Below are 19,480 nucleotides of genomic sequence, written 5' to 3'. Positions count from 1 at the left end.
GAGTGACGGATTGACTTGGCTAAATGATTCCATGCGTCCAGATCACTTAGGGCGTGTTGATGATGAAATAATGGAATAAACGTGTCTGGAATGCGTCTTAAATTGGCTAAAACAAAACCATTTCCAGTATGGCCCTCTATTTCAGTCAAAAACTCTTAATCATTGACTTATGTATGATCAGGTTATAAAAAATATAGTACCCTTTGCATTTTTTTTATTCCATTAATATTAGTTTCAACCTATGTTAGCCAATCTTAGCTTTCTGTTATGTTTAGGATTTAATGTAAAAAAAATTCTTCATAAAATAATTACTTTGATTTTTGATATTTCTTTTATTAAAAAAAAGATTAATATGTACATGCGTGTGTCCATGACTTAGTTTATAAATAAGTACAGTTGCACACACACGCACACACAAATTAGTCATTTCCACATGTAGAACTTTATAAATGAGTAGTTAATCTAAAACAGTATATATAACAGTATATATGTATGCTCAAGTGGGTTGTAAATATGATTTAAGTGGCCATTTAACAAACAATTTCTTTTTGACACTATCTGTGATTTCCATTATATTAAATTGCATGTATCACATAAATCAGTCGATGTAAAGAAAGTTTATAGGCACAGTTCAGTAAATCAGTGTTCTGTTGGGCAGCACCTTGGAGCAGTTGCAGATTAAAGTGTGGTTTCTGTGATTTGTATGACACCAGCCAAATGATCAGATTTGGGTTGTGCAAATACTTGACACAGAAAATACAGCGCTCACGGAGACATGTTTAATCCTTTCAGCTGAATAAAATAGTTGATAACAGCTGATACTTCAAAGATAACTATTGCATATTTCATTTGCCATTTTAAAACTGTAGAGTTGGTAATTTGACGTAATAAATTATTGATATATTCAGTAACGTCAAACATTTATTTGTTTACTATCAGTTGAAGAGCATATGTCTCTCCTTATTATGTTCCTCTTAACTCAATATTAAATGTGTAATGACATTTAATAAAAAGTCTGAAGATTTGTGATCATTAGTTGTAGGGCAGTTCATGTCAGAAACTTTCAAAATGTTTAAGGCATTGTCATACAGTTGTCAATAGAAATTAAATGGCTACTGTGGCTGTGTTACTGCATCAACAAACTATTGAAAACCATGTTTGTTTTTATGTATCATATTTGAATGATTTAAAATGCATGGTTTTGATAAATTGAAAGAAATTTAATGATACCTTACTTCATTTTTAAACTATGGCTATTTGGTGCCCAACATGGTTCTTTTGAAATTTACCACCTTATAGGCTACTTTACTGATAAAGCAAGGCTTATGTTATATACCAGGCCTCTCCATTTGCCAAAATCAAATAAAGGTAAATGATACAAGTTGATTGTAAAAACACTCGTATGTTCCATCTTTGAGAGAGTATGAGGCAAGTATGAGCAACTGCTCACCTGTCCTGGAGAAGCCTGTGTGTGTCCACAGAGGGCAATCGATCTTGAGCCCCATCACACCTCAAACAAGAGTTTTGCCATGGAGTTCTCAGGAAATTATCCAGGCATTCTGTTGATCTGAACAAAAGCCCCTTCAGGGAACATTTTGTTAAGTATCATGTCATGATTCACTACTCAAGTTACAGAGATCGCTACACAATTTTAAAACATTAAACAGTAGTTGCTAATCGATTTTCAGTTGACTAGAAACATCGCTAATCAAGATTTTGAAAACAAAATGTTCCCTGCCCTTCCCCAAAGAAAGCAGCACTAAACATTCCCAATATTTAATTATGTCTGTTCCAATAAATTAATTCAACATTGAAAAAATATCCCACAGACATGGAACCCTGGCAAAACATTCTGGATAAATCCCTGGCTACACCCCATCCCATTTTTAGTAATGATATACATGTAGCTTTTTCATAAAATCTGTGGTTTTTATTACTTAAAATATCTTGTTAATTTATCACTCTCTGTCCAGGTTATTATTATTAATGTATAGATGTCCAATCAATGTCTAAGATGCTTATGCAAACTGTTGACATTTGGTTCCGTCTATAATCACTATTTTAGTAAATAATTAATGGCATGACCTTAGATTTTTGTGTCTTGTTGAGTTAATTGCATATATTATTTATTTTGCTCTTTTTTTTAACCATCTGTTATCGAGACTGTAATAAAAACATTGCTGGTTGATAACCAACATGAATGTACTAAGATTTATGTTTGTGTTTATGTGCAGCAGGTTAAGTAGGTTTAACATTGTAAGAGTGATCGAGTACACAGCTGGAGTGTGGGGAGGTGCAAGGCCGCTATACTGATAACATGCTTTCTTACTACTGTTAATCATTTTAGGCTTTAACAAAAGTATGTGTTTTGGGGAATGTGCTGAAATTATTTTTTTTTTTTTTACAAATTTACTCTTCTCATCAGGGTTTCCTCCAGAGGGTACGGAGAGTAAAATTATGTTCCCTAAAATTTTGAAAATTAATTAATACATTTTTTTTAAAGATGTATTTTAGTAAGAGAACTTCTATTTAAAAATGTTCAAAGCATATGAATATAGTTATTATATACTGTCTAATTTCAAAAGGTTTCAGACTCATAACCATCTAGTAGAGGCACTGTTTTGTTTTTATTACATACTCCCAAATTATTTTCTGGTTGAATGAAATGTATGAGTTGTCATATTATAACAAATCTTTCTATTTTTAATAAGGCTAGAAAATTATGGAAAATTTAGGTAGTTTGCATTATAGTGTCATCTGCACTTGCTCAACAGTTCAGTCAAAAAGCTTTCAATTACTTTGATACAAAGTCCAGGGCCCGAAACTGCCAGTTGCCAAATGTGACCAAAATACTGTTTGGGCGACTTTAAATAATAAAAATAATGGCCTTAGTCATTAAAAAGATATTATTTGGGCGATCATTCTATAACATATGAGCTACTATTAATAATTGTATGACATAAAGTTATTCCACATTAAAATCTTGCTTATGGTTCACAAAACTGAACGTATATGCTTCCCATAATTTGCCTACATCCATTTATAAACATCGATTTTGTAGACCATTCGGAAAATCTCATTTCAATATCATGGATGTTGATATCTGCTGTCTAGAAGTGGCTTTTCAAATCAGTATTACTTATGCTTATTTTTATAAAAAAAATTATAATTAAACTGAACAAACCTGAAATATGAATATTTTTCGCATTTGGGCTACCTAAAGCAAGTTTGGGACACTAAAAATGAAAATTTAGTGGCCCAGATATTTTGTTTTGGGTCACATATTTTTCTGATGAATTTCGAGCCCTGAAAGTCATTATCACATTTCAGACTGGTTTTAAATCTACTGATGTATCGTGTTACACATTACTTTTTGTGTCTATTAAAATTATCAATGTCTTGTGAACATTTTATACCCATTTTGACAATCTATTTACGGAAATACTTTTACCATGAATTTTTTTTTTTAATATTCATGTTTTTTCTGTTATAATAATAATAATAATAATAACAAAATCTTTATTTATAGAAGGTAGCTCAGTTAGTTCTAGACTATTCTCCCCTGAGGCCTTCTTACTAATTATAACAATAATAATAATGTTCTTGAGTATATTGTATGCACCAAAATACCTATCTGGATGTTTATGAATTAGTTTGTATTTTTTTTTCACAGGTAATCTCAAATGCATTTTTTTAGTGGATCATGGAAAAAGAAACAACTGCTATGTGATGAACAAATACGACATACTGGGGGTTGTAGGTGAAGGTAAGTCACTGTGAGCTACATATAGTCTTATTCATTTTTAAAAGCTCCGGTAAATGCAATCACCTTTTAAAGTTCGCATTCTGTTATATTTTTAATTTGTCTTCTGCATGAAAGTTTGTGTGTTTGGCACCATTAGAAAACATTGCAAAAGCCCTTAACATTTCTGCCGTTCAATCATTGTACTAATTACTGACCACTTGTAATTGAAATATTTGTAGCAACAGATTGTGTACTCTTATTTAGCTCACTGGTAGAATGCTCATCTGAGGTGGGGTGGGTCACTGGATCGACTCCTCCCTCAGTCAATCCATTGGATTATTTCTCATTTCCTGCAGTGATCAATGATTGGTAAATATCAAAGAACATTATGTGTGCTGTTGTATCTGGAATTTAAGTGTATATCAAGTATTTTTGCTAAAATGTAAGTCTCTGGGGTGGGAATGTGTGTCTTTTCTAATTTTCCTGCCCTTGTGTTGTAACTACCCAGTGGTCACTGACTAATATGCTGTGACTAGTTTTATTGAACGGAAATTCTTTTCCATTATTTATGTTGAATTGTTAATATCTTGCATGGATATTGGTAATTTGTTGACACCCAACAGTCAATTTACATGGAGTTTAATTAAAAAATTTTTTTATGAAAATGATCTTGGGTCAGAGAGATTAAAAATCCAAAATCCAAAAGGTTTTTATCTTTTTGTTCATCATAATTATTATTGATTTTTAAAATGAATAGTAAACAGTCGTTTAATATTTGCTGTTAAAAAATAATTTAGCATACCAGTATATATGTCACTGACTATAAGGAGTTGGTTAACAATAAATGTTGGTTTTGTGTGTGCTGTGGTGTCATTAAACATTTGTTTATTCCTTGTTTGTTTTGAAACACAAGTGGTCAGTTTACATGTTGTTCTGGGACATCGAGATCAGAGTATTTTAAATCAAATAATGTTCTATATATTTCATTGATAAGCAATAATAACACAGTCAAACCTGCCAAAACCTTATCATGTTGGGACCTAGATAGTATAAACAGGATCTGGTTTTGCAGACTGAAACAGGGTGGAAACTTTACTTTCATGCTTGCCAGCTGAGCCAGAATAATTGTTTTTAAATTTTTTTTATATATTATACTGGTCTTTATTAGTCCTCTACCGGTCCAACCGGAGGGGAAAATAGGTTTCATCTCCATACGTCTGTCTGTCTGTCCATCTGTCTAATTTATAGTTTTCCAGACTTTTCCCCGCAATGCCTCAAGATATTGAAAATATTTTATATAGCTTTATCATGTACAGTTACAGATCAAGTTTTACTTTCACGGCGATATACACATTTTTGACAGAGTTATGCCCCTTGAGATATAAAAAATAGTTTTTCAGACTTTTTTGGGGGCAATGCCTCAAGATATTGAGCTGAAATTTTTTATATATCTTTATCATGGACTGTTACAAATCAAGTTTGACTTTTATGGCAATTAACTAATTTTTTTATGATAAGAAAATTTGTTGGCCCCTGGTAAAGGACATGTATTGCTTTAGCAGTACTCTCAGAATGCTTGTTAAATTTAACCAGCTTCAAAAGTAGTCACAAAGAAACATAAAATAATGGTGGAATTATGATATCATATTTCTATTTTAGTATGAAAATTTATTTTAAAATAAGAAAGAAAGAAAGAAAGAGACATTAAAAAAGAAGATCTTGGGCAACTGCTAATTGTCAACCCTGCTGAAGCTTTGCATCTGGTTTTACATAAAATATTACTGAGCGTGCGTGCTGTTTCCCTGGCAGCTAATTACGTGAAGATTCCTTGATTAGTGCCCTACATGCATGTACATACATAGACCAGGCTGTGTGATGGCGTGTCAGTCACACATACTGACGTGTGTTTCATGACCCATAGTCATCCACACATACTGACGCATATTTCGTGACCCATAGTCATCCACAAATACCTTAATTGTTATAGGTCACAACTGACGTGGAGTTGGAACATTTTACAAACTTGTGTTGATTTCTGTATTAAATTCACCCTTCTGTCTTTGAATTAAGATTATACAAAAACTAACTTACACAATATGCATCAGGATGCTCATCCATTTATTATCACAAATTATAACTTCAGCACTATGGCAGGCTGTATTTGTATTTCATTTTGCATGAGATCAGTACATGTCTGCTCTTGTAAGTCAGGTGTCATTTCAGTTTTTCTGATTGTTTTATTTTTCAAATGCAAAAAAAGAAGCACAAAAAAACAACTTTAATATTTATTTTCAGTTCAGTATAAAAACAAATTAATGAATTAATAAACTCTGCAAAGTTTTCAGGTTTTTTAATTGTTGCTGTTGTTGTTCTAGTGTCATTTTTGTCCTAATTAAAATATTGAGTTGTTTAATCTGGTTTATTTTTTTGAAGTAATAGAATATTATAATTCAGATTAAGTGTCCCACTTGGAAGTTGATTTAAAAGCAGTGAAATAAACACATAATATAGTGCTTTCGCCATAGTAGACTTAGTCAGAAAATGTAAATGGAGCAGTCAGTGTATAGACACAAATAGTTCTAAAAATAATGTTAATAATTTACATGGAGTTTAGTAACAAATTATTACAAATTAAAACACAATCTTTGTATAAAAATAGGTATCAGTTATGGGTTTTTTCTTGTTTTTGAGTATTGAGGAGGTTAAAAAACCGACAGGTTTTTACCTTTCAGTTCATCATACCGGCCTTGGTGGCATCGTGGTTAGACCATCGGTCTACAGGCTGGTAGGTACTGGGTTCAGATCCCAGTTGAGGCATGGGATTTTTAATCCAGATACCGACTCCAAACCCTGAGTGAGTGCTCCGCAAGGCTCAGTGGGTAGGTGTAAACCACTTGCACCGACCAGTGATCCATAACTGGTTCAACAAAGGCCATGGTTTGTGCTACCCTGCCTGTGGGAAGCGCAAATAAAAGATCCCTTGCTGCCTGTCGTAAAAGAGTAGCCTATGTGGCGACAGCGAGTTTCCTCTTAAAAACAGTGTCAGAATGACCATATGTTTAACGTCCAATAGCCGATGATAATATAAAAAATCAATGTGCTCTAGTGGCATCGTTAAATAAAACAAACTTTACTTTCAGTTCATCATATTATTATTGATTTTTAAAATGAATAACAAAAAGTAATATATAATATTTTTTGATGACAAATAATTCAATATATATGTATGTATGTATGTATGTCTTTAACATGACTTCATTTATTAACTATAAGGGGTTGGTCAGCAATTTAATGTTCTTGTTAAGAACAGTCCAGCATCAGTTGTTGAACCACCTCTTACTGGTTAATGTATACAGTCATGTTTCAAATAAGTATACTGATACAATGTTACGGACATGTTGGTTGCCAGTCCAGATTGGGTACTGAAAAATAGGGGATCTATAATGTAGTAACTGTTTTCTTTTTGACCATTTAGTTAGTCAGATATAAAAAATATAAACATTTAGAAAACCAGGACCAGGAATTTGGCCAATTCTAACAAGAATGTTGATCATTCAAGGTCCCTTTTTTTTCTTCAAATTCCTCTATATTTAATATAAATTTAATATAAATGTTAAATGTAGAATATGTTTTACCTGTGATCATTGCATCTATTTCCAATTTAGCTAATATATTTTTATGCTGAGATATCGATAAATGTATATTAGTAATTTATTCATCCATTTATATCTATTTTAGGTGCCTATGGAGTGGTATTAAAATGTCGTCATAAGGTAAGATGTTTTGAATAAACTTATCCAGGACCATTTCCAATCAAACTGTCTATTTTAGTATGTTGAAATGCTTTTACACATAAATAATTATGTCTCTAAAGGTGCTTTTAAAATTGCTGTTTGTATTCCAAAATTGTGACAATATATTTTTTAAATATGGTATCTTCTAGTTGGTAAGATCTTGAAATAAATCCAGATTGGAAAAGGGTTAATTTGTTCACAGATAACGGTGTTTATTATTTCTGAAAATCATTACAAATTCTGTGTAAGTTTGTAGCATACTAAGGTTGACAGTAATAACTTAGATTATCGAGATTCTGTAAGCCTAATGATTCAGTGTCTGTTACTTTGTGGCAATGAGCAGATTAGTGAAACTCGGGATGGCACTTGACCACATTGCATCATGATACCACTATCCTGGACAAATAGCCCAGGTAGTCGAGGTCTGCAATTATTTATTCATCCCCAAGGTTTCGATTGGATATAAGCAAATAACTGAAATCCATTGACAATAAGTGAGTATAATGCTAAAAGTTACAATGTCTGGTGGTATCAAACATCAAATTCGGGCAATAATTATAGATATTTGGGCAAAATGTGCTAACTTGATACCTTTTTACCATGTACTTCCATCATTCTACCCTCAAAATTAGTTGTAATGCATATAAAAATGTGTAGTGATTCATATGCAACCCTATATAGCTGTTTGATTATAATGATAATATAAATAAATGGGAGGTTTTTTCTTCAGATTCAGGCATTTTCGTTTAATTCTGGCAAAAACAAGCCTGCGCCCTTACAAAAATGGGAACCCGTACATCAGTGGGTGGGCATTGTAGGGGCCTGTCCCCCATAAAAAAAATTTGCAACAGTTATATATGTATATATATTTTTTTTTCACTTTCTACGTTGAAGAATCCGAGGAATCCCTTTGGGAACGTTTGTAGCCTTCAGCCACATGTCATTGCCCCACCCCAAAAAAGAGAGGATTTTCTGGATCCACCACTGGTACCGTACAAATAAGCATAGCCTATATGCTGGCAGCAGCTGTTTTCTACTCTAACCCATTCATCTCTTTCCTGGGTAAACATCCGATTGTAAGAGTAAACCCCAGTTGGATACTAAAAATAAGTTATGGCCGGTGTGTTTTGACAGTGATTAATGTTATAAATCTCAAATGGGTATTATTTCTTTTTTACTGTTGTGCTTTTCCTAAGTATAATTGTGTAATCTAAAATGTGTATTTGGCCACAGATTAACTGCTTCACTGTGCTTATGTAAAGCATGGACCTGTATATATTTTCAGTTCTTTTGACTTTCAAATTCATCAATTGTTATTCCCTAACCCACAATCATTGTGCTTCTAAAGCCTATAGTAAATGTTATGTTAGTAGGATTGTTATGAGTTCAGCAAGACGGCACTATAATCTCTTACAACACGATGCACATCACGAATGGCCTCTTGTTACATACAATATTTATGTTCTGCTTGACTTACAATACAAATAACAAAAGCGGATTATGCATCCTATGGGGCCATAAATCTGCTTTTTTAGTACTTATGATTTGCCCTGTGAAAGAGCAACATGTGTCTAGTGGTAGATCAGTAGATAGCCTATAGAAGTGCAATGATTGTACAATAGGTCCCTGCTATTTTATCGGTCTGTGTATCAAATCAAATCTTTATTTCTCGATGTATGAATTATACAAAGAACATGGGACATATTTAGGTCGCCTAAGCCAAAGGCACAAGCGACCTATTGCTATCTTGTGTTCGGCTATAGTCGTACGATGTCCGCCATGCAGTAATTGACTTTTTTTGTGTGTAAAGTTTTCACATTTTAGACTTCTTCTCTCTTCTCCCAAACTACTTGGTTTATCTAATTTTTTAATGTCATTGATGTCAGGTCCCCTATTTGTCCCCACGGAGGGGGTGAAGTTCATTATAGATACATTGTATATAGAGAAATGCATTTAAGAATTCCAGTCTAATTTTTTGGGACACCTTTTTGGCACATGGAGAAACAAATTTGTAAATCTGGTAATTCTGACTCTTCTCCATCCCCCCCTCTCTCCCTCCCTCCCTCCCTCCCTCCCTCTCCCCCCCCCCCCCCCCCCCCCCCCCCCCCCCCCCCCCCCCCCCCCCCCCCCCCCAAGAGCATTAGCAGCGGAGCCCAAGAAGGGAAGATTAAGCCAATTTTTAAACATCGCCCTATTGGGAGAAATTAATCAAATTAAAAAAAAAATCTTCTTCTTTACTTTCAGAAATGCTATAAACGAAAAGTCTTTATATATATGTAACGGTCATTAGATTGTTTATCAAAGTTTTGAATTTTTATTAATATAGGATCACATGTATGTGTCTTGGGAGGGATGAAGTTCACAATTACTAGACCATTTCCAAAAACTATTGGTGGGAAGTTTCTTCGACCCACAGAGAATCAAAATCATGAATTTGGTCATTCTGGACAGTCCACACACACCCACACACACACACCCAACCCCCCCCCCCCCCCCCAAAAAAAAAACCCACACAAAAAAACCCCAAACAAACAAACTAAAAACCCAAAACAACAACAACATAATAATAATTTTTAAATGGGTGTCGTGCACTCAGTGAGTCTGGTAGGTGGGGTCAACAATTTACTGAGGTGACCATTTAGGCCCATGTGCCTCTTATTAAGCATATAGTCATATATGGAATATGTAGACATTTTTCCTTTAATGTTTAGTTACAGTATAGATGGAATCAAATTTTAACACTACTTAACCATGTCTGAAAAAAGTTCTTTAATGTTTGGATTTTTTTTTGATCTTTTGTAGGAAAATGGAGACATGGTTGCAATTAAGAAGTTTAAAGATAGTGAAGGTAGTGTGTTGTTTTAATTTTTTAAAATGTTTACAGTTTATTTATGTTGTGACTTTGCTGTGCTAAAGTTGTGTACCTGCTGCTAAGATGGGTAATAGCTATTTTTAGTGTGTTGCTAAAAGTGAAAACAATTTATAATGATTGCAGATGTATTGTTACTAGTACATTAGACACTACTGTAGTTGTTTTGGATCATTAAATTAAATAGCTGTTCAAAATAATATATTTTTAAAAAGTATTATCTTTAGATTTGTATTGCTTGCATGTTTTGTGGTGTGTTATTAGTTGGTTGGAAAATAAAATGTGTCAAGTTCAGTAATTATTGAGTTGAAGCACCTGGCACATTGTCCACATTATTTTCATGAGCTACAGCATTAGTTGGAGGAAAAAGAAAGAAAAATGATGAAGTGTGGCTGAAAAAAACAAACAACATTTAGTCAGGCCAGTTTGTGCTAGTCAGTGTAGCAAGCAGTATTTGTCTTAAAGTTTATTCCTGTCTTTATTGGCAGTGTCGATCTTTAACTACAGGTAGGGAATCAATCTGTTCAAACTTTTATAATATGTCATCCTTGACTGCAGATTCTAAGTAGTGTCAAACCTGCTGTTTGAATAGCCGAGTGTTTGATGTATAACGAACATTAAGGTGTGGTTTGAATTTTTAATTTGCAAGCTTGGCCACATCATATCAAGGTAACACCATGATTGCATGATTTCCTTTGGGAATACAAATACCAAACAGATTGGGTGTCTCTGGTTGCTAGACAAATAAACAGGTACTTATTGACTATTGGACAGATGATACCAGTACATTCTTTTTGGTTTGTGTTTTTATTCCTGCAGTTTGAATTTACTTCCTAACCAGGGCCTCAGTATTGATACCAAATAATGTTGATTGATTACCGTAGACTGAACACCGGTCGTTTTATTGGTTTGCTTTGTTGCAATTAATGGACTGTGAATGGGGCCACCGATATGTTTCATGTTTCTCCACACTGTTTATCTAGCTATTGATTGCGGTACTTGTTATTAAGTCTCCCCTTACGTGACTGTTAGTACATGAGATTAGCCACTGTATGCCTTGTGTGTGTGTATTATGTGAGATTCTATTTGTTCGAAAATTGCTGTTTGTGTTGCTTGTAAGAGTACAAAATGATCCTCTATTAAATTGGATGGGACTTAATTAAAATAAAAATGTGTGTGAGAGAGACAGAGAGACAGAGAGAGACAGACAGACTGACATAGAAATAGTATTTAGTAGCTGTCTCATTTGTTAATTAAATGTTGTTTTAACTATCTAGTTAATATATTTCTTAGTAAATTCTTTTCATATTGAGTTGAATATTTGTTTTCATATTTTAAGTCAGCAACAACATATTACCTTTTCTTTTAATTTAGAATCCAAACATCTTATTTTGGGGTTTAGGATTTTGTGTTTCTTTTTTAACTATTGGTATATTTTATTGTTGGGAATACTTCACATTGAAGTCATATACGCCTCAACCCACTTGACCTATTTGAATGTATAACAGGTTAAATGGTTGGTTGATTTCAAGATCCCATCCACCATGGTTTAACCACATCTGCCTGTATAAGTTAACAGTGGTCGATTTCTTTAATACACTGATTAATAATATTTCCACTTAATAGGGAATATTTTGTTTTTAAAATTTTGATCAGTGGTATTTCTAGTCAGTTGAAAATTGATTATTGGGTAGCAAGTACTATTTTATGTTTTAAAATTGTGTAGTGATCTCTTAAACTTGCATAGTGAATCGTGACGTGATACTGAACAAAATATTGCCTGCTTATTATATAAGACATTTAAGTAACTTAGAGTTCCGAAATACAAAATCAAATTAATTTGTATTGTAATGCTGTTAAAGCATTTTACACACCCATGTGAGAGATTCCCATTATAGATCATTTTAATCTCCAACATACATTGGAGATCACTTTCAAGACTTGTGACTGGTTGTTCCATAGTGATGATCTGTTTTCCACAGCCATACTATCCCAATAAAATGAGCAAGACCGAAATTGATTGCTGTGAGATATAAGTTAACCTGGGACTGATATCTTTATGATGCACAAGTTAACAGCAAGTGCGAGTACTGTAAATCAGTTTTAGTTGGGGGAAAAACGTTTAAATTGTTGACATTTCCAGCCAGTGCACCACGACTGGTATGCCAAAGCTGTGGTATGTGTTTTATGACTGTGGGATACAATATAAAAGATCCCTTGCTACTAATGGAAAAATGTAGCAGGTTTCCACTGTAAGACTATATGTTAAAATTACCAAATGTTCGACATCCAATAACTGATGATTAATAAATCAATGTGCTTTAGTAAGTGGTGTCGTTAAACAAAACAAACTAAATGTTTTGTTTTGTATGCAATAGCATACTAATTCATGTCTGTTAGCTACTAATTTGTTGTTTATAGAAATGTTTCCAGCTTATTTTTGCTCATTTAAATACTTTTTTAAAACAACTCGTTAGATAAATAGTAGCCTATGGCCACTCATGTAGTATTCTCTATTTCTGCAATTCCAGATTTCATTGCTAGCCAACTTACAGTAAGCTCTACTTTTCAAAATCCTGCAAACATTTTATTTCCAATATTATTCTTTTAATCGTGTTATTATCAAGTTATGCCTGGTCGGTGAGACACTGGGCAGTATTGTGATATTTGTTTTTGTACTGTGTCTAGAAAATGAAGATGTGAAGAGAACGACACTGCGCGAGCTGAAGATGCTGCGCGCCCTGAAGCAGGAAAACATTGTGGAACTGCGGGAAGCCTTCCGACGCAAGGGCAAGCTCTACCTCGTCTTTGAATATGTCGAAAAGGTAACTAGGTCATTTACGCTCCATTGGATAATCTTCAAATTGGTTGTACAGTGAAACCCCTCTAAGCCGGACACCCTCGGTCTAAGTAAAAAGTCCGGTTTTAAGAGGTATCCGGTTTAGAGAGGTTTTCTTCTGGATAAATATTTAAAAAGGGGTTTCGAAAAATGTCCAGTTTTGAAGGAATTCCGGGTTACAGAGGGTCCGGTTTTGAGAGGTTTCACTGTATATGTATGTTATTGATTTAGACCTTGTAGCATACATTATTTTTACATATTAAAAGTGGATATGGCTTACTTACATATAAAATAATCACCACCACCACAACTCGGTTTTAATTGCTGATTATTTTATTCATAGATGTTGATGTTAAAGAATGAATTGCAAAATTTACATTAAATTAACCATTCCAGCCATTATGGTTGAGTTTTCACCATGTACCTTTCTTGTTCCAGCCAGTGCTCCACAACTGGTGTAACAAAGGCCATGGTATGTACTATCCTGTCTGTGGGATGGTGCATATAAAAGATCCCTTGCTGCTAATTGAAAAAAGTATCCCATGAAGTGTTGGCAGCGGGTTTCCTCTCTCAATATCTGTGTGGTCCTTAACCATATATTTGATGCCATATAACCGTAAATAAAATGTGTTGAGTGCGTCGTTAAATAAAACATTTCCTTCCTTCCTTCACCATGTACCGGTATTTGTTAATATAATTAGAATTTCTGCCTGTTACTTAATATTTTGATATTCACTAACAAAATAAAGTGTATTTAGTTGAGAAATTGAATAATATATATATATATATAGATAGAGGTTATACCCTCGTGTATTTCAGTATCGTCAATATCATATATTACGAATAAAAATTGTATTATGCGAGCCTCTGGCGAGCATCATACATTATTTTTATTCCTAATATATGATATTGACGATACCGAAATACACGAGGGTAATAATCTCTTTATCATATAAGCTCAAGCTTAATACAACGTGTTTTTGTAAACTGTACACACAACTTTAATTCCAGTCCGCCATTACTAGATATTCAAATGGCGTAAGAATATGTGGCGCGGTGTAATTTTTTAATGGCAATGACGTCAAACTCGAATGACGTTATTTTGGATGTCCTTACATCAAAATAAAGTTATGCCTAACGTTTTTTGTTTTCTGAACGCTGGACAGCTTTCAGTGTCAAATTGCCATTGGAATGTTTGTATTTGATGACTGAATGCATACGTCAATCATGGAGTGTCACCCAAGTACATTTGCTTAAATGTCAATAAATCTAGTGCCGAGACCTCGACTAATTTACATCTAATTTGCAAAGTTATCAAATTCTTAAAGTATGTGATCTGAAAAATACCACATACTTTGATTGCACTGAAAATGTAAGATATTATATGATATATATATATATATAGCGATTCTTGTTGGGCTTGTATGGCTTAATTCTTTTGGAATGTAGCTGGCAAGCTGTGGATTGTGAAGTCAAACCAAATGTTAATCCTTAGGTTATATTTGATGTAACAGACAACAGGCTCAGTGTCGCTCTGTGTCCAGCTATAGACATTCTTTATGTGATTATTGCGTAAAGTGGCCTGTCTGCCGAGATGTCTTCTAAATATGGAACAGATTACCCTTTGATAGGTTGGGCCTGCCTTTGGTATTCATGGAGGACTGCATTCAAGTGAATATTAATCAACTTCTGTTGTTCACTAAAAGCTAGTGCCTGCCATTCAATCCTCCGGCATTTGTATTTTATGTATTACTGTCATGCGTGACCACACTTCTGTTTGTCCACTGCGATAGTTAGAGTGATATTGATATTGATATTTTTAGTACTGCCGCGTCTATTTATGCACAGTTCACCGGCCTTAAATAAACACCTTTTCACAATACTTCCAGAATATGTTTATGTAATGTGTAAATGGATTTGGATCAATAGATTCCTTTTTATAACGGTCTCTTTTTCTTCTTCTTCTTCTTCTTTTTTAGACCTTTTTTTTGTGTGTGTTAAGAGCAAGATATTTAATTGGATAATATATGATGGTTCATTAAAATCACACATTTGAGTAGAATATTTTAATTAGGATGTGGAAATATGTAAAATATGTAATATTGTGTAGTAGAGCAGCAGAGTAGCAAAAAGTCCTATATTTTTCTAGATAGTCCAATTGGGAGTTCAGCATAGGCAGAGATACATCAAAATGTTTGTCTTGGCATTAGGATTTGAAAACCAATGTTGATATTGTATCATATTAATACAGGTTGAGAAAATAGGCTTTGATGACTTTTAATTATGATGCTTGACCATATCAAAATTTACCATTTATATGTACAGCGCATATAACAAAAATACCATCTAAAAGAATGTCTTCAAGCAACAACATGTACCAAAACCAAATTAAAGTTTACACATGATATATAATTATCTTATTCAATTAAAATGTCTAACTAGTAGATAATGAAGAATACAGAACATATTTTGAATCATTATAAATTTGGTACTAAGCAAAGTATGACAAGTATGTAACCAGCCATTAAAAAATCTGAAATGTTCTCACTTGTCTCTGCTGCTCCATTACTGCTTTTTCTAAAACATTTATTCAGTAGCAAAGACAAATATTTTATCTTTTTCCATTTTAAAAACATCTTTGCTCTATTATCAATATGCGACATGCATATGTGGAATGTCAAAAACCTTTAGCAATTTGGTACTACTGCATTACATGTAAGCTATATTCGGTGACATGGCATTTACACATTTCATTTTGTATTGAAAATCTCCTGTTACTTATACTGACAAATGGTGTATCAGTTAAATTCAGTGTCTGATTATATTTTGAAAGTCACAAGTTTCTTTCATTTAAGCACATTTACCAAATTGCTTAAAAATCATTGTCTTAGTATATATTAACGTAAATCTATTAAAATGTGATTTCACAAAAAGAAAACAAAAAATGTTTTGCATCTGGGTATCTTGTTGATACAGCTAGAAGTTTACATGTTAAACAGAAACGGAGAAAGTTCCTGATTAATGATACAAAAAGGTGATACTTTATCTTGTGCTTGCAGAACATGTTGGAGTTACTGGAGGACATGCCTAACGGTGTAGAACTGGAGAAAGTGCGCAGCTACACCTTTCAGCTTTGCAAAGCCATTCAGTGGTGCCATTCCAATGAAATCATTCACAGAGGTTTGACTACTTATTACAACTTTCAACCAGTGCTATTCTTATTATCTGTTCTTGTGTTTTCTTCCTGGGAAGTAATCATCTTAATACCTCAGCAAAAAAAAAAAGATTAATGATAAAACATAATTGCTAACAGCAACTGTTTTATCTTCTTTTTTTTTCTTTTTTTTTGGCTGAATCAGACACTACAAATCACTAATTTTATAATTAATAAAAAAAAAGATTAATGATAAAACATAATTGCTAACAGCAACTGTTTTATCTTCTTTTTTTTTCTTTTTTTTTGGCTGAATCAGACACTACAAATCACTAATTTTATAATTAATAAAAAAAAAGATTAATGATAAAACATAATTGCTAACAGCAACTGTTTTATCTTCTTTTTTTTCTTCTTTTTTTTTGGCTGAATCAGACACTACAAATCACTAATTTTATAATTAATATCTATTTAATAACTTTAATTTATTTACACATAAAAACACATAATTCCATCATCTAAACTGGAGGAACAATTAAAGTTAACATTTTCCCACACAATCAGTTGTGGATTTTTATAATCAATCACGTCGGTAAAGCCAAACCGATCAATTTTGTTTAATTATAATCGATCATTGGAACACGACTCGTTGCTGTTGAGAATTAGAATGTAGTTCAGGGCACAATATTTCACATAAAACATTGTTCTATTTACACCACTTGAAATCCACACGAACCGCCAGTCGGTTATGTGATTAACTATTACATGCTTTGAAATTAAAAATAACAGACTTCAAAAGATAATTAATTTCAATGTTAGTATGAGGTACATGTAATTATTAGGATACACAAATATGATTTATGTAACTGAACAATCTGTAACCAAAGTAAAAAACAATTGTGTGAATATTTCGAAATATTTTTCCCTGTAGTATCTACATTGTATTACATTGTTTTATTTTCAGATATCAAACCTGAAAATTTGTTAATTAGCAAAAATGGCATCTTGAAATTGTGTGACTTTGGTGAGTTTTTATCTTTTTTTAATTAAAAACATTAATGTAACAGGTTTTGAAAACCACACATTTATATTAATGCAATATTGTTATTTAAAATGCTGTTCATATGCAAACATAAAAATAGAAACATATTTGTTGTTTCCAAACCACTTTTCCTTTGCTTTTTACATCAATTCTGGAATTATTGAAAAAAAAAAAATTAAATGTTTTTTGCTGGTTCAGGGTATAGAACACCAAGCTCTGTTTTTGACAAGATTTGACATTGACATTGACATAATGTGTTTAACATGTTCCTATACTACTAAGGTTTCGAGCATGACCACCCCGGGTTTCACCTTTGGAGGCCAGGGACCCAGTCCAGGGCACACAAGATTTGATGTCATGATTTTTGGTTTCTGATTTCAAAAGATAAATTTACTATTTAAATTGGTTGTCATTAATTAATCGTCTCTGAACAAAACCTAACACCTGCAGAGCTACTAAAATGTGTCTTGCGCCCCACACAAACACCTCATTTCTAGTTAGACCTGGTAGGCATAACTGTGCTTACTGTGTGATGAATATGTTTTGCACTGAAAATATTAAAGTCATGAATGACACATAGGTTGTGTTACAAAATCTAGGCATAGGTATCTATTTAAATAATGTTTTACTTTGTAGGTTTTGCGCGGAATATCACAGGTGGAAATGATGGACTGTACACAGATTACGTTGCAACTCGATGGTACAGATCACCAGAATTGCTTCTTGGGTAAATTTCGTACTACTCATATCAGTGTTGTAGTTTTTTGCAAGTATGAACATCTTGATAATGTGGGCTTCTGTTATTGGTTTTTTTTTTACATTAAATACAAATGTCTTTAACCCTTATCCTGCCGTTGACATGTATACACGTCAAGCGTCATCACAATGACGTCACTTTGCATTGTTTTCATTTAAAAATCGTTTTCTAAATTAATTGTTGACATTTTTGTCAAAAACAAAGTAAGAAAATATCAATAAATAGTCTTAGAATGACATATGCAAATATTTGCTAAATTGTTGTTGTACATCTTATGTTTTTTTTTAAAACAAAAAATGCCCGTCAAATGGCGCGTGCTATTGTTTGTTGTGGTTTCTTGTTTTTTGGTAGCGGTTTCTTTTATCTCTACAAAGTTGTCATAATATACTATTATATATGAACTACATTATGATAGTTGCATTAAAATAGAACAAGTATCACTTTTAATGCCTAAAAAAAGGTACAAACACAATCAACTAGTTGTAATCCGACGGCATGAACAGTCATCGAAAAGTGCCATTTCCCTATTTCTATTATAAACAACAGGTCATGTGACAGCACATTTCCCACCATACAATTTGACAGCAGTAGTATACATGGTTTGCATGTGCTGCTAACTGTTTTCATTAATAATTACAACGTGGTTACTTATACTACAGCAGACGATATTCTAACTAGCTACATGTATGTTTGCTTGAACAGTTACGTCGACTATATGATCGAATACGTACATGTGCTCGGTGTTCGTTGTTGTTTTGTTGTGGGGGTTTTTTGCTGCCAGTTTTTCCTTTTTCCTTTTCAACATGACATATTACATTCACATTGGTATTAATCACTACTGAGTGGATATATATTTGTTTTCATTTTTTAAAAATGAATTACAAACGATAGGTTAAGAATATCTTCTGAACTAGTCTGGGGAATACCTTGACCTACATTATTTTCAATAACCAATCACAAAACATTCTCGTTGCGTGTCACACATAATTATGTGGCGCCACCGGTTTTTTGTTTTATTATTGAAATAGATTAAAGCATGTACTATACTGTACCAGTCGCGGATCGAACGATTGTGTGGGTGGGGGGGGGGGGGCGCCGTACATGGCTTTTTATGAATAAGTTAGCGTATACAAGCACTGAATGTTTTGTAATTATGTTTGTATGGTAGATGACAATTTAAAAAAAATCAGGCATGTGTGCTGGGATTTTAGGTAGGGGCATATGGAGAGCGAAGTTTATAGGGGATATGTATTGAATTTGTTTTTGTTTTTTAATCTGCT

At 33.2% G+C, this 19,480-nt stretch overlaps 1 protein-coding gene across 2 annotated transcripts in view; it reads left to right on the top strand.

The window, feature by feature from the left end:
- Positions 1-19,480, top strand: part of LOC121376048 (cyclin-dependent kinase-like 5) — a 47,753-nt gene that overhangs the window by 4,430 nt on the left and 23,843 nt on the right. For both annotated transcript variants that reach the window (XM_041503826.1, XM_041503825.1), the window contains exons 2-8: positions 3,674-3,766; positions 7,484-7,518; positions 10,342-10,387; positions 13,097-13,233; positions 16,307-16,427; positions 17,366-17,425; positions 18,080-18,170. In XM_041503826.1, the coding sequence (XP_041359760.1) occupies positions 3,730-3,766; positions 7,484-7,518; positions 10,342-10,387; positions 13,097-13,233; positions 16,307-16,427; positions 17,366-17,425; positions 18,080-18,170 (527 nt within the window). In that variant the 5' untranslated portion in view covers positions 3,674-3,729. The remainder of the gene's footprint in view (positions 1-3,673; positions 3,767-7,483; positions 7,519-10,341; positions 10,388-13,096; positions 13,234-16,306; positions 16,428-17,365; positions 17,426-18,079; positions 18,171-19,480) is intronic.

This window comes from Gigantopelta aegis, chromosome 6, assembly GCF_016097555.1.
Source record: "Gigantopelta aegis isolate Gae_Host chromosome 6, Gae_host_genome, whole genome shotgun sequence".
Classification (NCBI taxonomy): domain Eukaryota; kingdom Metazoa; phylum Mollusca; class Gastropoda; order Neomphalida; family Peltospiridae; genus Gigantopelta; species Gigantopelta aegis.
The sequence above is the reverse complement of the archived record's forward strand: the minus strand, read 5'-3'. Positions and strand labels throughout refer to the sequence as shown.